This window comes from Microtus oregoni, unplaced genomic scaffold (genome assembly GCF_018167655.1).
Source record: "Microtus oregoni isolate MIOR12 unplaced genomic scaffold, Mior012 000025F_ref0000491, whole genome shotgun sequence".
Taxonomy (NCBI): Eukaryota; Metazoa; Chordata; class Mammalia; order Rodentia; family Cricetidae; genus Microtus; species Microtus oregoni.
The window spans coordinates 22,991,394-23,015,422 of NW_024543084.1; the positions used below are offsets into that span (position 1 = coordinate 22,991,394).

General features: G+C 40.8%; 1 protein-coding gene across 5 annotated transcripts in view; it reads right to left on the minus strand.

The window, feature by feature from the left end:
- The window catches only part of Rabgap1 (RAB GTPase activating protein 1), a 163,310-nt gene that overhangs the window by 18,327 nt on the left and 120,954 nt on the right, over positions 1 to 24,029 (minus strand). For all 5 annotated transcript variants that reach the window (XM_041674275.1, XM_041674276.1, XM_041674273.1 and 2 more), the window contains 5 exons: positions 18,621 to 18,695; positions 14,883 to 15,008; positions 14,197 to 14,340; positions 12,857 to 12,898; positions 12,525 to 12,653 (listed from right to left, as the gene is read on the minus strand). In XM_041674275.1, the coding sequence (XP_041530209.1) occupies positions 12,525 to 12,653; positions 12,857 to 12,898; positions 14,197 to 14,340; positions 14,883 to 15,008; positions 18,621 to 18,695 (516 nt within the window). The remainder of the gene's footprint in view (positions 1 to 12,524; positions 12,654 to 12,856; positions 12,899 to 14,196; positions 14,341 to 14,882; positions 15,009 to 18,620; positions 18,696 to 24,029) is intronic.

Consider the following 24,029-nt stretch of genomic DNA (forward strand, 5'->3'; position numbering starts at 1 on the left):
TAAATCTATTATCCCATCATCCTTTTTTTTTTTCCCCCAAAATGATCCCTGAGCTTATAAAATTCCTGCCCCAACCTCCCAACCCCTAAATGATATCCCTAAACCCAGGGGCAAACTTTACTGGGAGACGGGACATCGTCATCTAGAATTACTTCCAGCTGTCATGGGGGCGACGTTCTTTCTGGGGGATCCTGTGAAAGTAAAATGATGGTTAAATTTCAAGATCAATGTCTTTTAAAATTGCAAATAGTCTCTGAGTATTTTGTGGAGGTCTGGCCAGAATGTTGTACAAGATGTGCACCATTTCAGCTAACCAAGTTGGGATCGTCTTGTGCAGCTGGTACCCAAAACAGGTCTTGTACTAGCGCTATCAGTATCATGACGTCATATCAACCAGGTAGAGTTGTTGTGGGGCCCCATCTTCTTCCTGGAAACTTCAAATGTCACTTCAGGAAAAACTCATTGTTCATTGTGAAAAACTTAAACATTAATCATATAGACATATATATATTCAATGAAAGGCATGATAGATATGATATATTCAATGAAAAGTATGATAGATATGAAGAAAAGCAAAGATGTTTTCTAAACTCATATTTCTTTCTGTCCCATATCATGGCTCTTGACATGAGACAGAAACTCCAGAAACTCTGGGTTTTTCTTTTACTAACAGGCTTGGAATTGGAGAGGGACTGAGCCAGAGTCCAACTTCAAAACCAGCTCTACATATTTATAAAGAAATGTTTAATAAGACATATATATATATATAAATTAATACTTACAAAATGTGTCCATCCATCAGTAATTAAATATTCAGGGTCCCTTAATTTCTTTGAAGATGAGTATTTTCCTGTGGAGATAAGAAAAGAAACCTGCCCCCAACCTATCTGTATTTCTTACCATCAGTATGATCGCCATCCTTGTGAATAAATTGTTATTTATCTTTTCTAAGTGGCTTCTCTTCTTCAAACCGAACCTTTATTAATTTTGACGGTATCCACAATTTTTCCTCACCTAAGGGGACAAGAGCAAAACCCCTTCCCCAACGCAGCACATCTCCTGGCTTCCATTGTGAGGTCAGCACATCCTTGAAATAAACTGGTTGATTTAGTTCAGCAGACTTTTCCATTATCCAAAGTCTTTCTGCAGTCGTTGTTCCCTCTCATTAGCGTTGATAAAATTCAAGGTTAACAAAGCATTATGTAACCTATTTCTGGGGGTGTTTTCCACCCCTTTCTGTTTGTTCAACATATCCTTTATAGTAAGATTTGATCTTTCTATGACTGCTTGACCTGTAGGATTGAATGGTATACCTGTAACATGCTTGATATTGTAATAATAAAAAAACCGTTTCATTTTCCTAGAGACATAAGCAGGACCATTATCCGTCTTTATTTGTGTAGGTATACCCATGATAGCCATGACTTCTAATAAATGAGTGATTACTGAATCAGCTTTTTCTGAACTTAAAGCAGTTGCCCACATAAAGCCTGAATAAGTGTCAATGGTGTGATGAACATATTTTAATTTGCCAAATTCTGCAAAGTGGAACACATCCATCTGCCAGATTTCATTCCTTTGGGTGCCCTTTGGATTAGCCCCTGCAGGTAGTGGCGTTTGGTTATAGAAAGAGCAAGTAGGGCATTTCTTTACAATCTCCTTAGCTTGTTGCCATGTAATAGAAAACTCTTTCTTCAAACCTTTGCTATTAACATGATGTTTTTTATGAAATTCAGAGGCTTGTAGCACACTACCAATCAATAATTGATCAATTTCTGCATTACCTTGTGCTAGAGGACCTGGCAGACCCGTATGGGATCGGATGTGTGTTATGTACATAGGGCAAAGCCTGTTTCTGATCAAATCTTGAACCTGGAGAAACAATGAGGTTAGTTCTGTATCATCAGGTATAAATTCAGCAATTTCAATATGTAAAATAACTCTTTCTGTGTATTGTGAATCAGTAACTATATTAATAGGTTCTTTAAAATCCCTTAGCACCATAAGAATGGCATATAATTCCGCCTTCTGGACAGAATCACAAGGACTTTGTTCCACCTTACCCAAGTCTTCTGATTTGTAACCTGCCTTCCCTGATTTATTGGCATCAGTATAGAATGTACGGGCTCCAGTTATTGGAGCATCACGGACGATTCGAGGAAGAATCCAAGAAGTTCTCTTTATGAAGTTAAGCCTCTTGCTTTTTGGATAGTTGTTATTGATGTCTCCGAAAAAATTAGCATAACCTCTTTGCCATGGTTCATTATCTTCCCATAATTTCTTTAGTTCATCAGCAGTGAAAGGCACTATAATTTCTGCTGGGTCTATGCCTGCTAGTTGGCGAAGTCTCAGCTTGTCTTTTATAATTAACTCAGAGACTTTTTCCACATAAGTTTTCAGTTTCTTACTTGGTTTATGTGGTAAAAAGATCCATTCCAAGATAATATCATCTCTCTGCATTAAAATTCCTGTAGGAGAAATTTTTGATGGTAGTATGACGAGAATACAATCGAGCTCTGGATTCACTCTGTCCACGTGTGCCTGTTGTAATTTTTCCTCAATCATTGTCAGTTCCTTTTCTGCTTCAGCTGTTAATTCTCTGGGACTGTTTAAATCTTTATCACCATCCAAGGTTTTGTTCAAATGAATTATTAGATCAGGTGTTATCCCAATAGCTGGTCGTAGACTGGAAATGTCTCCTAATAGTCTTTGAAAGTCATTAAGAGTCCGTAGGCAATCTCCCCTAATTTGTGCCTTTTGTGTCTTAATTTTTTGTAAACCTATTTTATAACCTAAATAATTAACAGAATCTCCCTTCTGAATCTTTTCAGGAGCAATTTGCAATCCCCATTTAGGTAAAAGTATCTTTATTTCTTCAAACAGTCTGTTCAAGGTATCCATGTTTGAATCAGATAACAAAATGTTGTCCATTTAATGGTATACTATAGATTTGGGAAATTTCTTGCGTATTATTTGCAATGGTTGGTTCACAAAATATTGGCACAGGGAGGGGCTATTTAACATACCCTGGGGGAGGACGGCCCAGTGGTACCTCCTCGAAGGTTGAGAATTGTTATAAGTAGGCACTGTGATGGCAAATTTTTCTCTATCTTCTTTTTGTAAAGGTATAGTGAAAAAACAATCCTTTAAATCAATAACTATGAGAGGCCAACCTTTTGGTAATAAAGAGGGCAAAGGAATTCCAGATTGCAGAGGGCCCATAGGTTGAATAACCTTGTTGATGACCCTGAGATCTGTCACCATTCTCCATTTACCTGATTTTTTCTTAACCACAAATACAGGAGAATTCTAGGGGCTGGTAGATTCTTCTATATGTCCAGCATCTAATTGCTCTTATACCAGCTGTTCTAAAGCCTGCAACTTTTCCTCAGCTAAAGGCCATTGCTTTGTCCATATTGGTTTCTCAGTCAACCATTTTAGAGGCAAGGCTGTTGGTATCTCTGAAGGGACATCAATTGCTTGTTCTTGTACAGCCCGAATGGCCAGTTTTCTCTGTTTGTAATATCTTTTAATATTATTCTCAGAAATATAGGCTCTAGAAGTAGCAGGAATGTTAATTTGGGTATTCCATCGTTATAATAGGTCATGACCCCATAAATTCATTGCAATATTGGCTACATATGGCCTTAATTTTCCTATTTGTCCCTCTGGCCCTATACATTCAACCCATCTCATGCTCTGCCTTACTCGAGATAGGGCTCCAATTCCCAGAAGCTGAACATTTACATTCTGAAGAGGCCAATACGGATGCCAAGATTTTGGGGTAATGATACTTACATCAGCAACTGTGTCCAGCAGGCCAGTAATAAAAATGCCATTTACACACACTCTCAGTTTAGGTCTTTGATCATTTATAGGAGTTTGCCAAAATACACGTAACTTATCTTTCTGATCATTATTGCTTTTAACAGTAGGCATGGGGCTTCCTAATTGTCCTGACGAGGCACATTCTCTGCAGAAACTGGAAATGACGGAACCATGTTTGCCATGGGTGCCTGTGAGGCCCCCCTCACGTTTCCCGTCTGTATCAGGTTGCCTTGTCTATCTTTTGTAGACCTGCATTCATTCGTCCAATGTCTGCCTTTTCCACATCTTCTACATAAACCTGAAGGCTGAGTCCTCCTATTTCTGTTGTTTCTAGAAGATGCATTATTATTATTTCTGAAAATCCGTTGTCTACAACTCCTTTTCATATGACCCATTTTGCCACAATTAAAACATTTGGTATTCTGGTGTCTCCTTTTACCATTGGAAATTGCTTCTTCTACCCATGCTTCAGTGGCATAATCAAATGTATCAACATTGAGTGTATGCAAGACCCATTCTTCCAAGGGCGCTGATCTGAGCTTTAAAGGCCCCAAAATCCTTTTGCATTCCACGTTTGCATTTTCATAAGCCAAAGACTCAATCATTATACGTCTTGCTTCTGGGTCAGATATCCCTATTTGTACAGCCTTAGTTAGTGTTTGTAAAAAGTCACTAAAGGGTTCTCTCTGACCCTGTTTAACTCTGACAAATGATTCCATTCTCTGTCCTGGGTCTTGTACCCTGTCCCAAGCCCTTAAGGCTGCTGTAGTACACATGGAGAGTGTGTTTTCATCCAAATTAGCTTGTTCCTGAGGGTCGGAAAAGAGCCCTTCACCTAGAATTTTATCTAGGGAAATGTCAGTTCCCTTCGCTTTTTCCTGCTGTTCTAAAAGTCTAGCCTCTTGCCTGAATAAGCATTTCCATTTCAATTGCAGTCCACTCTCAAGTACCGCAGAGCTCAGCTGGAGCCAGTCCGAGGGGGTTGCTCTGCTTGTCGTGGCCCAAGATTTTAGCATCTCTTTAACAAAAGAGGCGTGCATCCCAAAAGTCATGACAGCCTGTTTAATTTCTTTGAGATCATTCATACGGACAGGCTCCCATGTATCTTCCTTGATGACCCTAGGGTTTCTGGAACCAATCACCTTCTCTGTTGTTATTACTGGAAAGGCAGGTAGAGTTGTAGGTAGAGCTTTGTGGAAATTGTCCCGGAGAGATTTACCCACAGATGTAGTTAAAATTTGCCTTTCTACCCTTTGCTCTTCTTCATCAGAATTTAGAAATTCCTCAATCTTTTCAATTCTATTCACCATTGCCTTCTGCAATGTCTGAATCTCCTGTCCAGAATTATGTTCCAAAGCCTTCATTGAGGATTCTAAAGTATGAAGTTTGTCCATTAGAGATAACATCTCATATTTGGACATAATTTTTATGGCATAAACCATGCCTTCTTGTATTGATAATCTTTCTGCCAATCTGTCATAAGCTTTAGACAAAATCCGATTGTCACATTCAGCAGTTTTGATTCTCTCAGTTAATGTTTCAGTTCCTACAGAAAGGCACTGAAGCTTATGATTCAAATCAGCTGTTCCCTCTTCCATAGTAATGAATTTCTCCTTAATATCAGCCACTAATGTTTCAGTTCCTACAGAAAGGGACTGAAGCTTACGATCCAAATCAGCTATTCCCTCTTCCATAGTAATGAATTCCTCCTTAACATCAGCCTATACCTTTTTTAAATTTTGCTCAGTTGATCGAGTCATGTTAAATTAAGATCTGTTCTCTTCCTGGAGAACATCAAACTGATTCTTGAGAAGATTGTTGTCATTCTCAATTGTTTTTAAGCGTTCAATCTCTGCCTTAAGAATCCTGGATTCGTCTCATAAAGACTTTATCATATTTCTAATATCAAACCATTTAGTGCCAATGAAAACTACGAATCCCAGAAGGATCCATAGATGTGGGGTGATAGACACCTCTTGTAAAATCTCCCACATGGTACAATTAAAAAAACTGTTAAATTCTTGAATGGTAACGTGTTCAGACATTTTATTTATAAAAGAAAATTTTTTTTACCTACAACAACCGGTTCCTGTCAGTGGTGGTCTCTGTGGTTTTGGAGCCTGTCTTGGAACTAGCTCTTGTAGACCAGGCTGGCCTCGAACTCACAGAGATCCGCCTGTCTCTGCCTCCCAAGTGCTGGGATTAAAGGTGTGCGCTACCACCGCCCGGCCAAGTCACTTTGTATCAGACCAAATCTGCCACTGTGGCGACTTTTGCTGCAAAACCGCAGGTACTTGACCTTCCGCTAATTCAGGCAGTGGAGTTCCGCTGCAAACTTAGCCAAGGCAGGCAGGGAGGGGTTAATTGCTCTGGCGAGCAGGAGGGGCAGAATGGGCCTGAGTGGCCGAGGCACTGAGGCCTGAGTCACGAACTAAAAAATGGCAACAGGGAGCATGCTGTGTTAGCTAGCGGGCTACGCGCTTGAGTCGGGGGCAAAATAGCCCTACGTTGGATGCCAAAATGTAACGGCGTAAACGAATGCAGACAAATTGTAAAAATATATACAGCTTTAATGGAGAAATAGACTTATAGAACCACCGTTCCTGCGGAGACCAGGAATGCAGAAGAGAGCCCTGCGAGCATGCTCGCCAGATTTATAGGTAAACATTAGCCCGAGATGAACACGCCCCCTAAGGGGCGGGACTTATCCCTACAGCCCTGCACTAGCAGCAGCATACAGGGCTCATTATGCACAAAAGAAGCAGCAGAAACCAAGGCGCATGCCTCCCCACTAAAATCTAGTTCTATATCTGGCCTTCCTCTGGGAGCAGGGAAGGAGATATCTTAATTGAGGGAGCCATTTTGGGGTTGGCAAGAGGCTTGGCTCTGGAGGGGTTCCCAGGAGTCCACGGGGATGACCCTAGCTAGGACCCTGGGCAGTGGAGGAGAGGGTGACTGAACTGGCCTTGTCCAGAAGTCAGACTGATTATCACCATCTTGAATATCATCATAGAACCTTCGTTCGGCGACGGATGGAGATAGAGACAGAGACCCACATCAGAGCACTGGACTGAGCTCCCAAGGTCCAGTTGAAGAGCAGAGGAGGGAGAAGATGAGCAAGGAAGTCAGGACCACAAGGGGTTCGTCCACCCACTGAGACAGTGGGGCTGATCTAATGGGAGCTCACCAAGGCCAGCTGGACTGTGACTAAACGAGCATGTGATCAAACCGGACTCTCTGAATGTGGCTGACAATGGGGGCTGACTGAGAAGTCAATGATAATGGCACTGGGATTTGTCTCTACTGCATGTACTGGCCTTTTGGGATTCTAGGCCTGGATGGAGGGGGGAGGGCCTTGGACTTCCCACAGAGCAGGGTACCTTGCCCTCTCTCAGGACTGTAGGGGGAGGGGAGAGGGTGTGTGTGGGGGAGCAGGAGGGAAGTGGGAGGAAGGGAGGAAGTAGGAATTTTGATCAGTATTATTTATAAAGCAATAAAAAATAAAATCTAGTTCTAAAATGTGTGCATTAATGGAAAAAGCTCTGTGGTCCTATCTAGCACCAGAGGGTGGCGCAGCTTTGGGTAAAGTGTCTGCGCGCGGAGTGTGGTCAGTCTTTCAGGTACAGCATCTCCATGCCATCATCTACTGACACCTTGGTAATTTACTTCTATACTCCAGGCGTCTCTAAAGAGATCCACTTCACTGTGTGAAGCACTATGTTTTGAGTCTGTGAGTGCCAGGCGGTGATGGCAAATACCTTTAATCCCAGCACTCAGAAGGCAGAGGCAGGCAGATCTCTGTGAGTTCGAGGCCAGCCTGGCCTATAAGAGCTAGTTCCTGGACAGGCTCCAAAGCTACAGAGAAACCCTGTCTCGAAAAACCAAAAATAAAAAATCAATCAAAAAGATTTTGAGAGCACTACCCTTATAACACTTCAGATTCCACTCCATGATAACACCACTAACATCATGAATGGGCTGGACAGAGAAGGAAGCGCTGTCCCTGGCTTCTGCAGCCTGAAGTCCTGCATTCCCCTCAGATTTGATATCATATTCCAAGGCAGGGTTCAGATATTCAGGCTTCATCTAAGAGCCACCTCACAAAGAGCTCTTTATCTAAGCTAGTCTTTTCCCTCACACTCCTCCCTTCCTTCAACAGCATACAAAATCTATACAGTTTAGCCAGGGCTGGCCAGGAACTGGGAGTCCTCCTGCCTCTAGCCTCCCAAGTCCTGAGATTCTATGCAGATCCCCAATATTTCTTGAATCAAAAATTAAAAGGCCTAGAAACATTCCTTTTCACATTCTTTCCTCTTACAAATTATGTGTGGCACACAGCCATGGAAGTCACGGAGCTCCTGGAAGACTAACAAGGGATGCTGGGTAGCAGTGAGAAGGTTTCTGTCTGTCTACTGACTTTTAGACAGACAGACTGGTGAGCCTTCATGTAACAAACTAAACTTAACATTAAGAGCCATGAGTGCTAACTTCTCAAGAGACAAAACCCTTCAGTCCTGCAGCTAACTCATCTGAAGACAAAGAAAGAGAAGGAAGACATAAAGGGCCCAAGAAACCAAAGGACAGGCACGGGAGAAATGTAGAGAAAATTAAGGCTCACAGACCCCAGAGAACATGGTGCTTTTTAAGCAACACACCCATCTTGTGGCCATTTTAGATACTGCCACATCAACCTTAATCCTCAGTGCACTTTTTCAGAAAGAACAGGAAGCATAAGGCAGGGAGAGCAGGGTCAGAGGCTTGAGCCTCACCAGGCTTCCTGTCACTGGCCCTCATGCCATCTGGTAAACCATGTGACTTCCACTAGTCTCAGATTCATGCCTGCTGTTCTCCCCCTCACCCACTAAGCTATGAAGAGTAAGATGCTTGTAAGAAATATCTATAAATCATAGCATTATCACAGTACTGAAACACAGTAACAACACAAGTATTTCTAGTCACATGAGACAAAGTATTTCCAACTCTCATACTAATCAGGAGGTACAACCCAGTAAACAAAGCACAATTTAAGAACATTTAAAAACAACAGAATAGGATACCAATGAATGGCAGAGCCAAGCTTTAAAATTCTACACCAAAAAGTTGAAAAGTTTGGAGGCTAGTTTCCATACCTCAATAGTCCCTTAGCACAAAACCCCTTTCCATGTCTAGAAGAGACTCCAACTGCACAGCTCACGATGTCATTTCCTGATATTTCCTGACACAGGACACAGAGCTCGTGATGCATTTGCCAGAGACTGAATCTGTACCATGCAGTTTCACTATGCCAATAACCTGACCCAACCGCTCCGTCTGTTCTCCTCACTATGTCAGCAAGACCGAATTACTCCTGTGCGTGCTTCCCTGCATCGTTCACCAGAAAAGCTTTGTGTCTTGTAGCCTGGGAAGCTATAGGCTTTTATTGCAGAGTGAATTTCAAGAAAAATTAGACTCACCTAAAGTAAGAACAAACAGGGGGAACCATCCAAAATGCACCCCAAGCAGGCAAAGTGCTCCAGGAATGGGAGGAATTTCATACCCCAAATGAGATAGATATACATGGTGTACAAACACTGTGAAGGCAGGTTGTTGTCTGATCTTACTAAGAAGGACAGGAACTTATTTGAGCTATGGAGAAAACATCTGTTTACTAACATGTTTTCAACTAATATTTGGAGCAGGAAACTCTTTTTAAGACTTGCCCAAATGTTTGTAAAAGAGTAGGTGGAAACTCAACAGCCAGCCAAGCAGTATTTTTACGTCAGATACTACACCTGCACTGCTGAGACTCCGCAGTAAGCAAGAATAAGTCTGTCCTGCTGTGGACTCTGTTTCAATGAGGCCCGATTAATTTGTGAATATAAAGGGCTGGGGAAAGCGGTTAGATACCGTGGTTAGAGAAGACATCTCTGGGATCTGAAGGGAAGTCATGTACACAGCTAGTACAAGAGTTAGTTCTAAGTTGAAAAGTTAGCTACTGTAAAGAGCAGAGGGGTAAACACACTCAGTGTAGTCTGAGAACACAAGGAAGCCAGGGGAATCTGAAGTAGAAAACAAGTAAGAGAAACAGGAGATAGAATCAGAGAAGCTGTAAAGACCTTGCTCATGACTGAGGTGAACTTGTGAGCCGCAGCAGGACACCAGAGTTTGGTGATAACATACACCAGACTTTTAAGCAAAGGAAAAAAAGGATGGGAAAACAGAGGGTCACTGCAGAAAGGAAGTGGTTTGAGGTGGGCAAAATCAGGGTACACTTTAATGACAGGCTATGGGGTGTGAAGATAGGTATTGTGATATTTTGTTTGTATCCTGACAAATCAAGAGGGTGGAGCTAGCCACTAGGTAACCATAGAGGTTTGGAGACCTGTACAGACAGACTGGGAGTGATAAGGCAGGACGGAAACAGGAGCTTGGCACTTTTCAGTCTGAGCAGTTGGAGAAGTACGTGGTGACTGTGGCTGATCCTTTACTTCTCTATATCTGATTCTGGGTTTTATTTATTAAGACTGATTAGGATAACGCTTCATATAGTGCCTGTGAACAAGTGGAATCAAAAGTTGCAACAATGTTCCTGTCCTAGGTCCCAGGGTCATCAAGAAAGGACAGGGGAAGGAGAAAGAATGTGGGCAGAAGAGAGGCCTTCTCACAGGCGGAACCACGTGAACACACGTGAACACATGTGACTGCGTCAGAGCTCACTTGGCTCTGCGCCCTATACAAACCTATTCCCATGTGACTGTACTGAAACAGAAGCTATCATTTCCCGAGCCTTTACTAATTTCTAGGCACTATATTAATCAATGTACATACTGTCATGGCTAACCCACACATAAAAGCCAGGGCATCTAGCGTATTGTATACAATCTCAGATAGCATTACTTTTCTCATTATATTTTATCATCTTTTAATGACCAGGAAGCCATTCCAAGCTCTTGCTGCCCCCTCAAGGTCCAAAGTCACACCCACATGGTTATATGTGAGCAATAAGACCCTGATTATAAGGCCCAAGTGCTTTGGAATATGGATGTGTGGGTTCACACACACTATAGGCACATGGTTTACATTTCTCTCATTCATATATTGGACATTTTCTACATCATACTTTACCTAATTTCTCTATGCACTAACAGAGGGTTGTCTTTGTTAAATTAATGTGACACATGACCCAGATAATGTTATTTCATACAGAGCCTTGGGGGTAGAATCAGCTCTGGGTTCAGATCTGAGTCCAGTTCAGATCTGAGTCCATCAAACTCTTCACTGTACCTCATGTGAACCTAAACACAATCTTTATTAGGCCTTTACTCTGCCTGTCTCTATCCTGAAATTTCTAATTAAAGCCCCTTCGATTATAGTATTTCCTCTTTAAAAACACAAATTTATCAAAACATGAGTACACCGTGATCATTTATATATTAGCCATAAAACCCATAAAAGTTATAAAGTCATGTGTGAAGTTAAAGGATTATGAGGGTTCTCCACATATTTTTACTTCTTTTTTTTTTATTATTTTTACTTCTTTTTAGAGAATTTCTGATCACAATAATTAATGTCAAAGGGTGAAGTTAGCACAGTGAAAAACCAAGAAAGCAAAATCTGTCCCAAACCAACTCAGTGTCAACAGGGTTTCTGTCTCATCTTTCTGTACACTGGACAGTTACACTCCTCCTACAGCAACAGACTGTAGCCAATGAGGTTCAACTCAAGGATGTGATATACAGTCCTCCCTCAGGATCCACAGGAGCTGGGTCCAGAATCAGAGCATGCTCAGTCCCTTATATCAAGTAGTGAAGTGTTTGTGTGGAACCTGCATGCGTCCTACCATGCATAGAGAAATGACTTCTAGATTCAATAATACCTAAACACAATATAAATGCTGCATATTAATTGGCATACTATTTAGGGAATAATATCAATGAAAAAATAATAATAAAAATAATTCATGTATTTTTCCCAAATACCTTCACTTCACAATGGGTTGAATCCATAGACAGGAAACCCACAGATAGAAAATGTCAAGTGTTTATGAAGGTCTTTTAAAAACAGAAAGGTGCAAGCTATACAACACAAAAGCAGATGTCCTTATTATGGGGTATGAGTCCTTAATTTGAAAATGGGAAGTCCTGCATGCTCTCAAAAGGAATACTGTTTTGTTTTTGTTTCAGTTGGTTTTGTCAGTTAGTTTTGCTGTGCAGACCAGGTTTTCTTGGAGTTCACTACATAGCCCAGGCAGAACTGAAAATAAAGAATCTCCTGCCTCAGTCTCCTGAGTGCTGAGACTACAGGTGTATATCACCAACCTCAATAAATCTGAAAAAAATGTATTACTGACATGATATCATATCTGACTACATGGGATACCACAGCCAAACATAAAAGCACACTAAGCAACAATGTATTGTAATGAACTTCAGGTTATATATACAAACTATATATGAAATACACATGAATTTGAAAAATACACTTGAGTTCTAACCCCAGGGCAGTTTAGTAAAAATAAAAAGAGCAACAATGCCACTCCTACCAAAGCAAAACACAACAGAAAGCCCCTGACCATTTCTCAAACACTCCGGAACAAATATTTAAGATAAGGACATCCTGTGTGAGCTATCAATTATATATTATAAGCATTAACGATTTCATCAGAGACATCAACTGAAACACAGAGAATGACCTAACACAAACGGTAGTTAGTGTACCTTCGTGTTGCAGGCCAGCTCCATAAGCCTCTTTGCATTTTCTTCTGAGCGGTACCTTTTAGGGAGCTGAACCCTGAAGAACTTCAAGGCACCCTCAAAGTCTGTCAGCAGCAAGTCGTCCTTGGAAGTCTTGAATTAAGAAAAAACAACCATATGTAGGAACAAAATGTCTGTTATGAAGATACCCAAGAGCCATTTTACAACTGCACCGTTTTGCAGAGTCCTAAATACACTGCGCCAATGAAAATGGCAGAGCACACTGACCGCTGTGTGAGAAGAAAACTACAAACACAATGGAGCAGGGCAGGACACCAGACAACTCAGACATGTACCTTCAGTAATCCAAGGGCGACATTAAAAATGACACTTATTCCCTGAAAGAGAAGAGACAAGACAGTCTTAGTGTCGGTATCCACTTTGTCCTGTTAGCTGTAGCGCCATCATGGACAGGTACTCCAGCCCTGTTCTGACGCTCAGAGAGAACGAGTAGTTCTCCAACAGCCCATGACTCCACAGCAAACATGACAGTCACACAATCTATCAATATGACAATCGCACAATCCCAGACCTGAGCTTTCTTGGAGGTCTCTAATCTGTCTTCCTCATCTGACCAATATGGAAGCTGTGTAGTTCAGAACAGGTGAACTATCTTCACACTAAACAGTTAAGGTGTCTGGGCCTTCATCTCTAGAACTAATACTTCCCTTATTTTGGTATTTTCAGACAAGGTTTCTGTTTCACCCTGGCTGTCTAGAACTCACTCTGTAGACCAGGCTGGCCTTGAACTAAGAGATTCACCTGCATTGAGGCGTCCTGGGATTAAAGGCTTGTGCCTGGCTATATTTTTCAAAATATAGAAGTAGAACTGTAATACATCATCATATAACATTACAGTGGGAAAATGTCATACTGCATATAAAAACAGGTGTAAAAAAGGTGAAAGAATACACACCAAAGTGCTGTGTAGTTAAATTGTAGAGACACCGAGACTGAAGTATTTTCAATTGTTTTCGATCATATTTTCTGAAATTTCTACTGAGGGCACATCTTTTCTAAGTTTTTTCTTTCTTAACACATACACACCTCTCAAATCTCAAACTATGTCAAGGCTAAGGACATTTTTCACACTGCCTTGTTTCTTTTAGTGTCAATGCTCTACTTTAAGTAAATTTCTTCCTCACCTCAAGTCATCAAGTCATTAGCTAGTATGGTTGTGTAACTCGGCCTACTCATGGAAATGCTGGGGGACCTCTATCAAGACCTCTCTTTAAAAAGAAAAATGCAGAGCTAGGAGTGCTAGCATACAATTGCACTCTCTGCATCAGGAGACACCAAACAAACATCCCCTCAAAAGGAAGGTACCAGTTCCCAATACAAGTTCAGATATGACAGCTGCAGCTTAATTCTAAGGATAAGACTCTGAGGAAGCTGGGCACTGCAACCTCTGTCTTCCTCTACACAAGAAAGGAACCCATTTTATTTACTCAGTGTCACAGTGAGTGTTACTGAATACTAAGTAGTCTATCTGTCTCTTCTCAGCAGAGAACCTCTGTGAAAAGGGTGAGCAGGACACTGGCCTCAGCCCAGATTTGGCAATCCCCAAACAAAACAAAAGATGAGATCTGACAGAGCCTACAGCAGGAGTCTAAGGACTGTGAGCACTGACACATACCTCGCAGAGCAGCAGGTCCATGATATGGAAGACCATGTAGAGAGGGAATTTTGCAGTGAAAAGTGTAAGAAACCACTGGGAGGCGTACATGTGTGCTTCAAGGCTGATATCCAGGAAGTGGTTGTACAGGTCAGGAATGTATTCCTGAAACAGTAAAGTAATTAGTTCTGGGCATATATGCAGCTCACCTACGTTTCTTAGCCTACGTTTCTTAGGAGGCTCATAAATCTGCCGGCAGTAGCCCAAACAGTCAAACACTTGCGTATCTCTGAAGTGCTTCAGAACACTTAGTGGCTATTTTCCATACTACAAACTAGCTGAGAGAAAGAGGAATTCCCGAGAACAGTGACAAGTATTGGGAAAGCCAGTTTTTATTTCCAAGTTGTGAAATGTTTTGGAAAAGTCTGCCTCAACTTTGGTAGGGGTATCGTCAACAGACAACCTTTGTAGCCCCGGGGAACATTTCCTCCCTGTATTTGCTATAGAAAAGGGCCTGACTAAGCAATTTGCTCTTAGGTTTTTTTCTACGACTGAAAACCCAGCTTAAACATATCAGATTCCCAGCACTGTTGGATCTCTGCATCCTCATCGCATAGTAAGAAACAACAGCAATAAAAGCCATTGTTCCCCAATCTATCTGCCAGAGTTTTGCACCTATCTGTCCAACCCAGCCTGAGTTCCCGTACCTGCATGAGGCGCTCCAACTGGTAGAACTTGCAATGTAGATCTTCAAAATTTTGCTTGAAAAGTTCCCTGAGGCCATAGTCAAACATGATCTTCACCAGAACACTGAATGCCTGTTCTTCGGGCATCTGTATCAGATGGGCAATGGAGGAGTGGGATACAAAATAATGACTCCAGCATCTTCAGCTTAGCCCTCCACTGTCAGGAAATGGAATGGCGCACAGAAACCCAGCTCTCAAGTTTTATTTAATACCATTAATTCACTCAGGCAAGGAATGTTAAAGGAGGGCCTACTTCATGCTACCACTGCCTTCCTCAGAGCAAGAGTGTAATGAAGTAGGAACTGGTAGAAGGGCTGATGAGCACCCAGGACAGCAAAGCTTGTGAATCAAGAGCAGGTTCCACGGGAGGACAGGCTAGAGGAGGACACACAGAACGTCTCAGCTCTCGGAAATAATGAGGCCTTTTTTCCAGTCATTTGACCTGTCTTTGCTACAGTGTCATTCTAGCAAAATTATTATTTTTTTCCTATCACAGTAAGAAATAGTTTTTGGGGCTGAAGAGAAGGCTCAGTGGTTAGGATCACTCACTTCCCTTGCAGAGGACCTCAGTTCCTACCACCCACATGGCGGCTCACAACATCTCTAACTCTAGTTCCTGGGGATCCACTGTCCTCTTCCAGGTTCTGTGGGTACCTACAGAACTATCATGCACATAAGGTCCTGCAGGCACACACAAATACACATAAATTAAAAATAATTCTTAAAAAGTAGCTTGTCTCACAGGGCGGTGGTGGCGCACGCCTTTAATCCCAGCACTCGGGAGGCAGAGGCAGGCGGATCTCTGTGAGTTCGAGACCAGCCTGGTCTACAAGAGCTAGTTCCAGGACAGGCTCCAAAACCACAGAGAAACCCTGTCTCGAAACAAACAAACAAACAAACAAAAAACAAAAACAAAAAGTAGCTTGTCTCTAAAAACAAAACAAACGAATAGCTTATTCTAGAAGAGCCTTCCACACCCTCAGGTCTATGTTATCACTCACAGTACAAGAGCAGTGGTGGCAGAGGCATTGAGCTGCCCTCCTCCAGTTCTGTCCACAGATGCCCATTAGGAATAAGCGTATCTTTCATGACTTTATGGAACATGCCTCCAAGAATATGGAGAGATGTCTAAGTTTCAAAACAGAAGGCAGGCACTGGCAATATTAAGAATCCATTTAACTGTAGCAAGCTTCGGAAAAATCAAGATGGTGGGAGGGCTACTGAGGAACACGATACTGGAAGTGGGCAGAACACAGGATCCAGTGAGAAAATAGCACAGCAAAAGCAAAACATGACCAAGTGCAGCCTGGGAAGGACAGGCTGTATGGGACAAATGTTAGAGGTTCTGAGATATTTCCTGTACATGTGAGGGAGAAGTGGCTTCATTTGTGTGGCATTTCTGATGCTGGAAACACTTAACACAAAGGATGCAGTAGGAGTTCTAAATAGGACTAGAATTTGAAGAAGCCATTTCCAAGGGGTGGTGATAATTAAATGGGAATAAATGTTCTTTGTGTGAAACTACAATAAATAAAAGATGAATCATATGTATGCATGACTGAGACATAAAATCTATCTAAAACAACAAATTAAATTAAAGAAAAAAACAACTGACCTGTTTATTAATGCCATAGCATTAGCATATATTCCAAATTTCCCCAAATATTCTAATTGACCCAGAACCAACCTTGTTTTATTCTGTAACTCTGTTGTACCCGCTACAGACATCACCACGCTGAGCTCACAGGAAAGAAGACAGGGCTAAAATTCTAAGACTTCCTGCCCTCTGAGAGCAAACATGGAAGCTTTATTTTGACTTGCATGGTTTCCTGGTGGGCCCTTGTCCTCTCTAGCTCTGTCTCTTTCTTCCTTCCCTTTTTGCCACTACAGTCACACTAGGCCTCTTTTAATTTCATACATTTGAAAATTTTCAGCTTCTATAATATTATATGATCCCCTTTGACAGCAATGTTTTACTCTATTTTCATGCTTTTAAAATATTTCTATTGCAACATAACAAAAGGTTAAATGATACTGAAAAGTATATAGCAGAGTGACAGCCTTTTTTGTTTTTCAGTGTGCACTGAACTTAACAGTTATCTGCCAAGAGGAAGGAGCCTTTAATCTAAACAAAGTTCTCTGTTACAGCCTTACACTGTTCATTGCATTTTACCTGTACGGATCTATTAATGTCCCTGAAAGCATGCTTATACAGCTATCTGATATGGGAGTGTCACATATCAATCTGTTGATTTCATTGGTTAAGCAATAAAGAAACTGCTTGGCCCTCATAGGTTAAAACATAGGTGGGTGGAGTAAACAGAACAGAATGCTGGGAGGAAGAGGAAGTGAGCTCAGACTCGACAGCTCTCCTCTCGGGGGCAGACGCCTCAGAGAGACGCCATGCTCCCCTCTCCTGGGCAGACGCATAGTTCTGCTCACTGAGGCACACGCAATGAAGCTCCGACCCAGGATGGACGTAGGCTAGAATCTCCCTGGTAAGCCACCTCGTGGGCTACACAGATGATTAGAAATGGGCTAGTCCAGGTGCGAGAATTAGCCTAGAAGAGGCTAGATAGAAATGGACCAAGAAGTGTTTAAATGAATACAGTTTGTGTGTTGTTATTTCGGGCATAAGCTAACAGGTGGCCAGGGTGCTGGGGACACAGCCCCGCCGCTCTTATTACAACAGCTATCTGCTTACAGATGGTGGCGTTACTAGCTTGTCCTGTGCTCACTCTTAGCTTCTTATCTCCAGAAGCAGTCAGAATTGCTGATACTGCCTGTGTCGTGTTCTTGCCACACATTTATATTAAATAATGAGATGATTATGCAAATTAAGAATCTGAACATTTTATGGGACAATTTGTTTAATTTATTTTTTACACATCAATGGTTTGAAGCAAAGACGACAAGGTGGTTTTGTAAGGCAAACAGGTGCAGCATCTGATGTGCTGCTGGATCAGATGATGGTCATAAGAGTCCCATATGGCAGGGGGGGCGAGCTCATAGGTAGGACATTCACCCAGCAGGTTTGCCTTCCTGGGTTCAACCCCCAGCCCAACAGAACCCCCAGCAGCTCATGAAGGGCACATGCACGGGGATGGGGCACGGAGTGTGGACTGTGTGCTAGGCAGGAAGTCACATTACAGCTATGACGTAGAACACCCTGGTCCTTACAAGACAGGTTCAAATATTTGCTACTTTCTTTTAAAAGCTAATAAGCTGTGTTTGTGGAAATGAAAAATGAATAAAAAGAATAAATCAGTAACTAGAAGTCAAATGATGACCACTTAATATGGCTGTTGAGCGTAATGTATTTCTGACCTTTCTATCTACTTCAAGAAGTAAAGTTGAAGAATAAAGATCTTTATTAAACGAGCACATGAGTAGACTGATACTGAAAAAGCCTGATCTCTTCCCAGGATACAAATTTTCAAACAGATATTAATGACTGGCTATTTTACAGACAACAAAATGTCAACCACTACTGAAGTCTGTCTAACCTGAAAATAAAAAGGAAATCTAACCTTATACTAGTTTATTATACTGCCATTTATCCTCATCAGGTTTCTCTTCACAGAGCCATTAAGTTAGAGTTTCTAAATACAAGTTCTGTCCAGGAATATGGCCAAACCTAGCCTTAGCCATATTTAAGCCCAAGGAGGTCTGTGTAGTTGTGACACAGACTCAACTTACGTGGAGAAGCAGCACAGCCGCGAGGAAGGACTGGCCCTGGCAGTAACCAATTTCTTCATCGTACACAGAGTATGCCTGCACAGGGACAAAAAACAAAGTGCTTAAAGTGATAACCCATTCACTGGGTGGTGGCAGTATCCCAGCACTCAGGAGGCAGAGGCAAGTGGATTTCTATGAGTTCAAAGCCAATCTAGTCTACAAAGCCAGTTCTAGGACGGGTTCAAAAGCTACACAAAGGGGGCTGGAGAGATGGCTCAGTGGTTAAGAGTACTGACTGCTCTTCCAGAGGACCAGTGTTCAATTCCCAGCACCCACATGGCAGCTCACAACTGTCTGAAGATCCAGTTGCAGGGGATCTGACACCTTTGTACCAATGCACATAAAAAAATAAAGTTAAATAAACCATAAAATATTTTAAAAAAAGCTACACAAAGAAACCCTGTCTGGAAAAACCAGAAAAAGGGGCATGAGTCTAGGACCACCAAGGGAGCAGGCAGGAAATCTCTGTGGGTATGGGCGTTGGCCTGGGATGTCAAAGGGAGTAGGCAGGGACCAGAAACCTCTGTAGGTCTGGGACCTCTGAGAGAGTAAGTTGTCTGCCGATCCAGGCGCACCCAGTTCTGTGACCTCCAAGGTAGAATATCAGAGCCAGAGACCTTTACAAAACCAACCCCAAGCCAGGGACCTCCACAGGAGCAGATCCTGACCAGGGGCATTTACAGAAACAGGTCTGAGCCGGAAACCTAGATCAGAGCAGGCCTGAGACTGAAAACTCCAGAGGAGCAGAGCAAACCAGGAGCACTGAGTGACCTCCAGAAACACAAAGTGACCAACAGGGTAATTAGAACCGTGGCACTGAGTGTACCATGAGGAACAACCATCCGAGTCTTGAATCCACTGGCACTTAAAAGATTAATCAACAGGATCAAAGACAGCCCTATTAGAGGAAAAGATGAGTAGACAAGGTAAGAACACATGCAACACCACAGAGAGCAACACAACACCAGTTAAATCTAGAGACCCTACAACAGCAAGAACTGAACAACCAAATATGAATGAAGCAGAAGAAAATGACCTAAAAAATAACTTCAGGAGAATGTTTGAACCTCTGAAAGGGGAAATGAGAAATTCCCTCAAAGAAATGGAGGAAAAGACAAACAAAAAAATTGGAAGACATCAGCAAATCCCTTAAAGAAAACTAAGAAAAAGAAATCAAACATATGAAAGAAACTATTCAAGACTTGAAAACTGAAATAGAGACAATAAGGAAAGCACAAGCCAGAGTATTAAAGAAACAGAAATCATGAGAAAACCATCAGGAACCACAAACGCAAGGATGAACAGCAGAATACAAGAGATATAAGAGAGAATCTCAAGTGCTGAAGATACATTAGAGGAAATAGACTCATTGCTCAAAGAAAACATTAAATCTAACAAAAGCTTAACCCAAAATATCCAGGAAATATGGGACACCATAAAAAGATGAAACTTAAGAATAATAGGTATAGAAGAAAAAGTTCAACTCAAGTACAGAAAATATATTTAATAAAATCATAAAAGAAAACTTTCTTAACCTAAAGAAAGATATGCCTATAAAGATTCAAGAAGCTTTCAGAACACCAAACAAACTGGATCAAAAAAAAAAAAGTCCCCTTGCCACATAATAATCAAAATACTAAACATACTATAGAATAAAGAAAGAATATTAAGAGCTGCAAAGGAAAAAGGCCAAGTAACACATAACGGCAGACCTATCAGAACTACACCTGACTTCTCATTGGAGACAATAAAAGACAGAAGATCGTGGTCAAGTGTTATACAGACATTAAGAGACCTCAGATGGCAGCCCAGACTATTATACCCAGCAAAACTTTTAGTCACCATAGAAGGACAAAACAAGATATTCCATGACAAAACCAGATTCAACCAATAAGTAGCCAAAAACCCAGCCCTAGACAAATAGTAGAAGGAAAACTCTAACCCAAGGAAGTTGGCTACATCAACAAAAACGACAATTGATGGTCTCATAGCAGCAAAATCACAAAGAAGGGAAAAACACACAAATTAACATCACCAACAACAAAAAATAAATTCACAGCAGATAGCAATCACTGGTCATTATTATCCCTTAACATAAATGGACTCAATCACCTATAAAAAGACACAGGCTAATAGATTGGACACAAAATCAGAATCCATCTTTCTCCTGCATACAAGAAACACACCTCAACCTCAAAGACAGACATTGCCTCAGATAAATGGAAAAAAATTTTCCAATCAAATGGACCTAAGAAACAAACTGGTGTGGCTATCCTAATACCTAACAAAATAGACTTCAAACTAAAATCAATCAAAAGAGACAAAAATAAGGACTTTTCACATTAGTCACAGGAAAAATCCATCTAGAGGAAATCTCAATACTGAATATCTATTCCCCAAACACAAGGGCTGCCTCATATGTCAAATACTTCTAAAGATTAAAACATACATTAAACCCCACACATTAATAGTGGGAGACTTCAACACTCCCCTCTCACCACTGGACAGGTCAGTCAGACAAAAAAATGAACAGAGAAATAAGGGAACTAACAGATTTATGACTCAAATGGACTTAACATACATCTATAGAATATTCCATCCAAACACAAAGGAATATACCTTTTTCTCAGCACCTCATGGAACCTTCTCAAAAACTGACCACATACTTGGTAACAAGACAATTCTCAACAAATACAAAAAAATTGGAATAACCTAATGTATCTTTTTAGATCACCATGGCTTAAAACTGAAATTCAAGGGCAATACTAATTCCAGAAAACCCACAAACACATTTTAGAAATTACACAATGTTCACCTGATCAAAAAGGGGTCAAAGAAGAGATAAAGGGAGAAATCAAACACTTCCAAAAATTCAATGAAAATGACCACATAACATACCAAAATTATGGGGACACAATGAAAGCAGTGTTAAGAGGAAAGTTCATAGCACTAAACACCTACATGAAAAACTGGAAAACTCCCACACTAGTGAATTAATAGAACCTTTGAAAACTTTAGAACAAAAAGAAGCAAACTCACCCAAGAGAACTAGAGGGCAGGAAATAATCAAATTGAGAGCTGAAATCAACAAAATAGAAACAAAGAAGACAATACAAAGAATCAATGAGACAAAGAGTTGGATCTTGGAGAAAACCAACAAAATAAATAAACCTTTACCCAAACTAACTAAATGGCAGAGAATACCCAAATTAACAAAATCAGAAAATTAAAAGAAGCCTAAACAACAGACACAGAGGAAATACAAAGAATCATCAGGTCATATTTTGAAAACCCTATACTCCAAAAAATTGGAAAAATTAAAGGAAAAGAACAACTTTCTGGATAAATATCACTTACCAAAATTAAATCAAGGCCAGATAAGTAAATTAAACAGACCTATAAATGCTGAAGAAATAGAAACACTCATCAAAAGTCTCCCAACAAAAAAAGCCCAGGACCAGATGGTTTCAGCTCAGAATTCTACAAGATTTTCAAAGAAGAACTAATATCAATACTCCTCAAATTGTTCCACACAATAGAACCAGAAGGAACATTGCTAAACTATTTTTATGAGGCTACAATTACCCTGATACCCAAACCACATAAAACATTACTAAGAAAGAGAATTACAGACCAATTTCACTCATGAACACTCATGCAAAAATACTAAATAAAATACTGGCAAATCGAATCCAAGAACATATCAGAACCATCATCCACCATGATCAAGTCGGTTTCATCTCAAGATGCAGGAATGGTTCAACATACAAAAAAAAAAAATCTGTCAACATAATCCACCATATAAACTAACTGAAAAATAAAAACCACGCAGTCATCTCATTAAATGCCAAAAAAGCTTTCCAGAAAGTACAACATCCCTTCATGATAAAGGTCTTGGAGAGAGCAGGGATACAAGGAACATACCTAAACATAATAAAGGCAATATATAGCAAGCCAACAGCCAACATCAAACTAAATGGAGAGAAACTCCCAGTGATCCCACTGAAATCAGGAACAAGACAAGGTTGTCCATTCTCTCCATATCAATTCAATATAGTTCTTGTGGTCCTAGCTAGAGCAATAAGACAACAAAAGGAGATCAAGGGGATACAAATAGAAAATGAATAAGTCAAAATCTCACTGTCTGCTGATGATATGATCGTTTATATAAGCAATCCCAAAAATTCTACCAAGGTACTTCTACAACTCAGAAATACTTTTAGTAATGTAGCAGGATACAAAATTAACTTGAAAAAATCAGTAGCCCTCCTGTACACAGATGATAAATGGGCTGAGAAAGGAATAGGGAAACATCCCCCCTTCACAATAGGCACAAATAGCATAAAATATCTCAGAGTAACTCTAACCAAACAAGTGGAAGACTTGTATGACAAGAACTTTAAATCTTTGAAGAAAGAAATTGAAGAAGACACCAGAAAGTGGAAAGATGTCCCACACTCTTGGGTAGGAAGAATTAACATAGTAAAAATGGCAATCTTAACAAAAGCAACCTACAGATTCGGTGCAATGCCCAGCAAAATCCCAGGAAAATTCTTCACAGGCCTCGAAAGAACTCAACTTCATATGGAAAAGCAAAAAGTCCAGGATAGACCAAACAATCTTGTACAATAAAAGAACTTCTGGAGGCATCACAATCCCTGACTTCAAACTCTACTACAGAGCTACAGTACTGAAAACAGCCTGGTATTAGCATAAAAACAGACAGGAGGACCAACGGAAATGAATCAAAGACCCGATTATTAATCCACACACCTTCGAACACTGATTTTGATAAAGAAGAAAAAAAATATTAAGTGGGGGGAAAAAAAGCACATTTAACAAATGGTGCTGGCATGACTGGATATCAACATGTAGAAGAATGAAAATAGACCCATATCTATCACCATGCACAAAACTCAAGTCCAAATGGATCAAAGACCTCAACATAAAGCCAAACACAAAGAACCTCATAGAAGAGAAAGTGGGAAGTACACTCGAATGCATTGGCACAGGAGACCACTTCCTAAATATAAGCCCGGCAGCACAGACACTGAGAAAAACAATTAATAAATGGGACCTCCTGAAACTGAAAAGCTTCTATAAAGCACAGGACACAGTCAATAAGACAAAACGACAGCCTACAGAATGGGAAAAGATGTTCACCAACCCCACATGAGACAGAGGTCTGATCTCCAAAATATACAAAGAACTCAAGAAATTGGTCATCAAAAGAACAAATAATTCAAAAAAAAAATAGAGTACAGATCTAAACAGAGAATTCTCAACAGAGAAATCTAAAATGGCTGAAAGACACTTAAGGAAATGCTCAACCTCCTTAGCGATCAGGGAAATGCAAATCAAAACAACTTT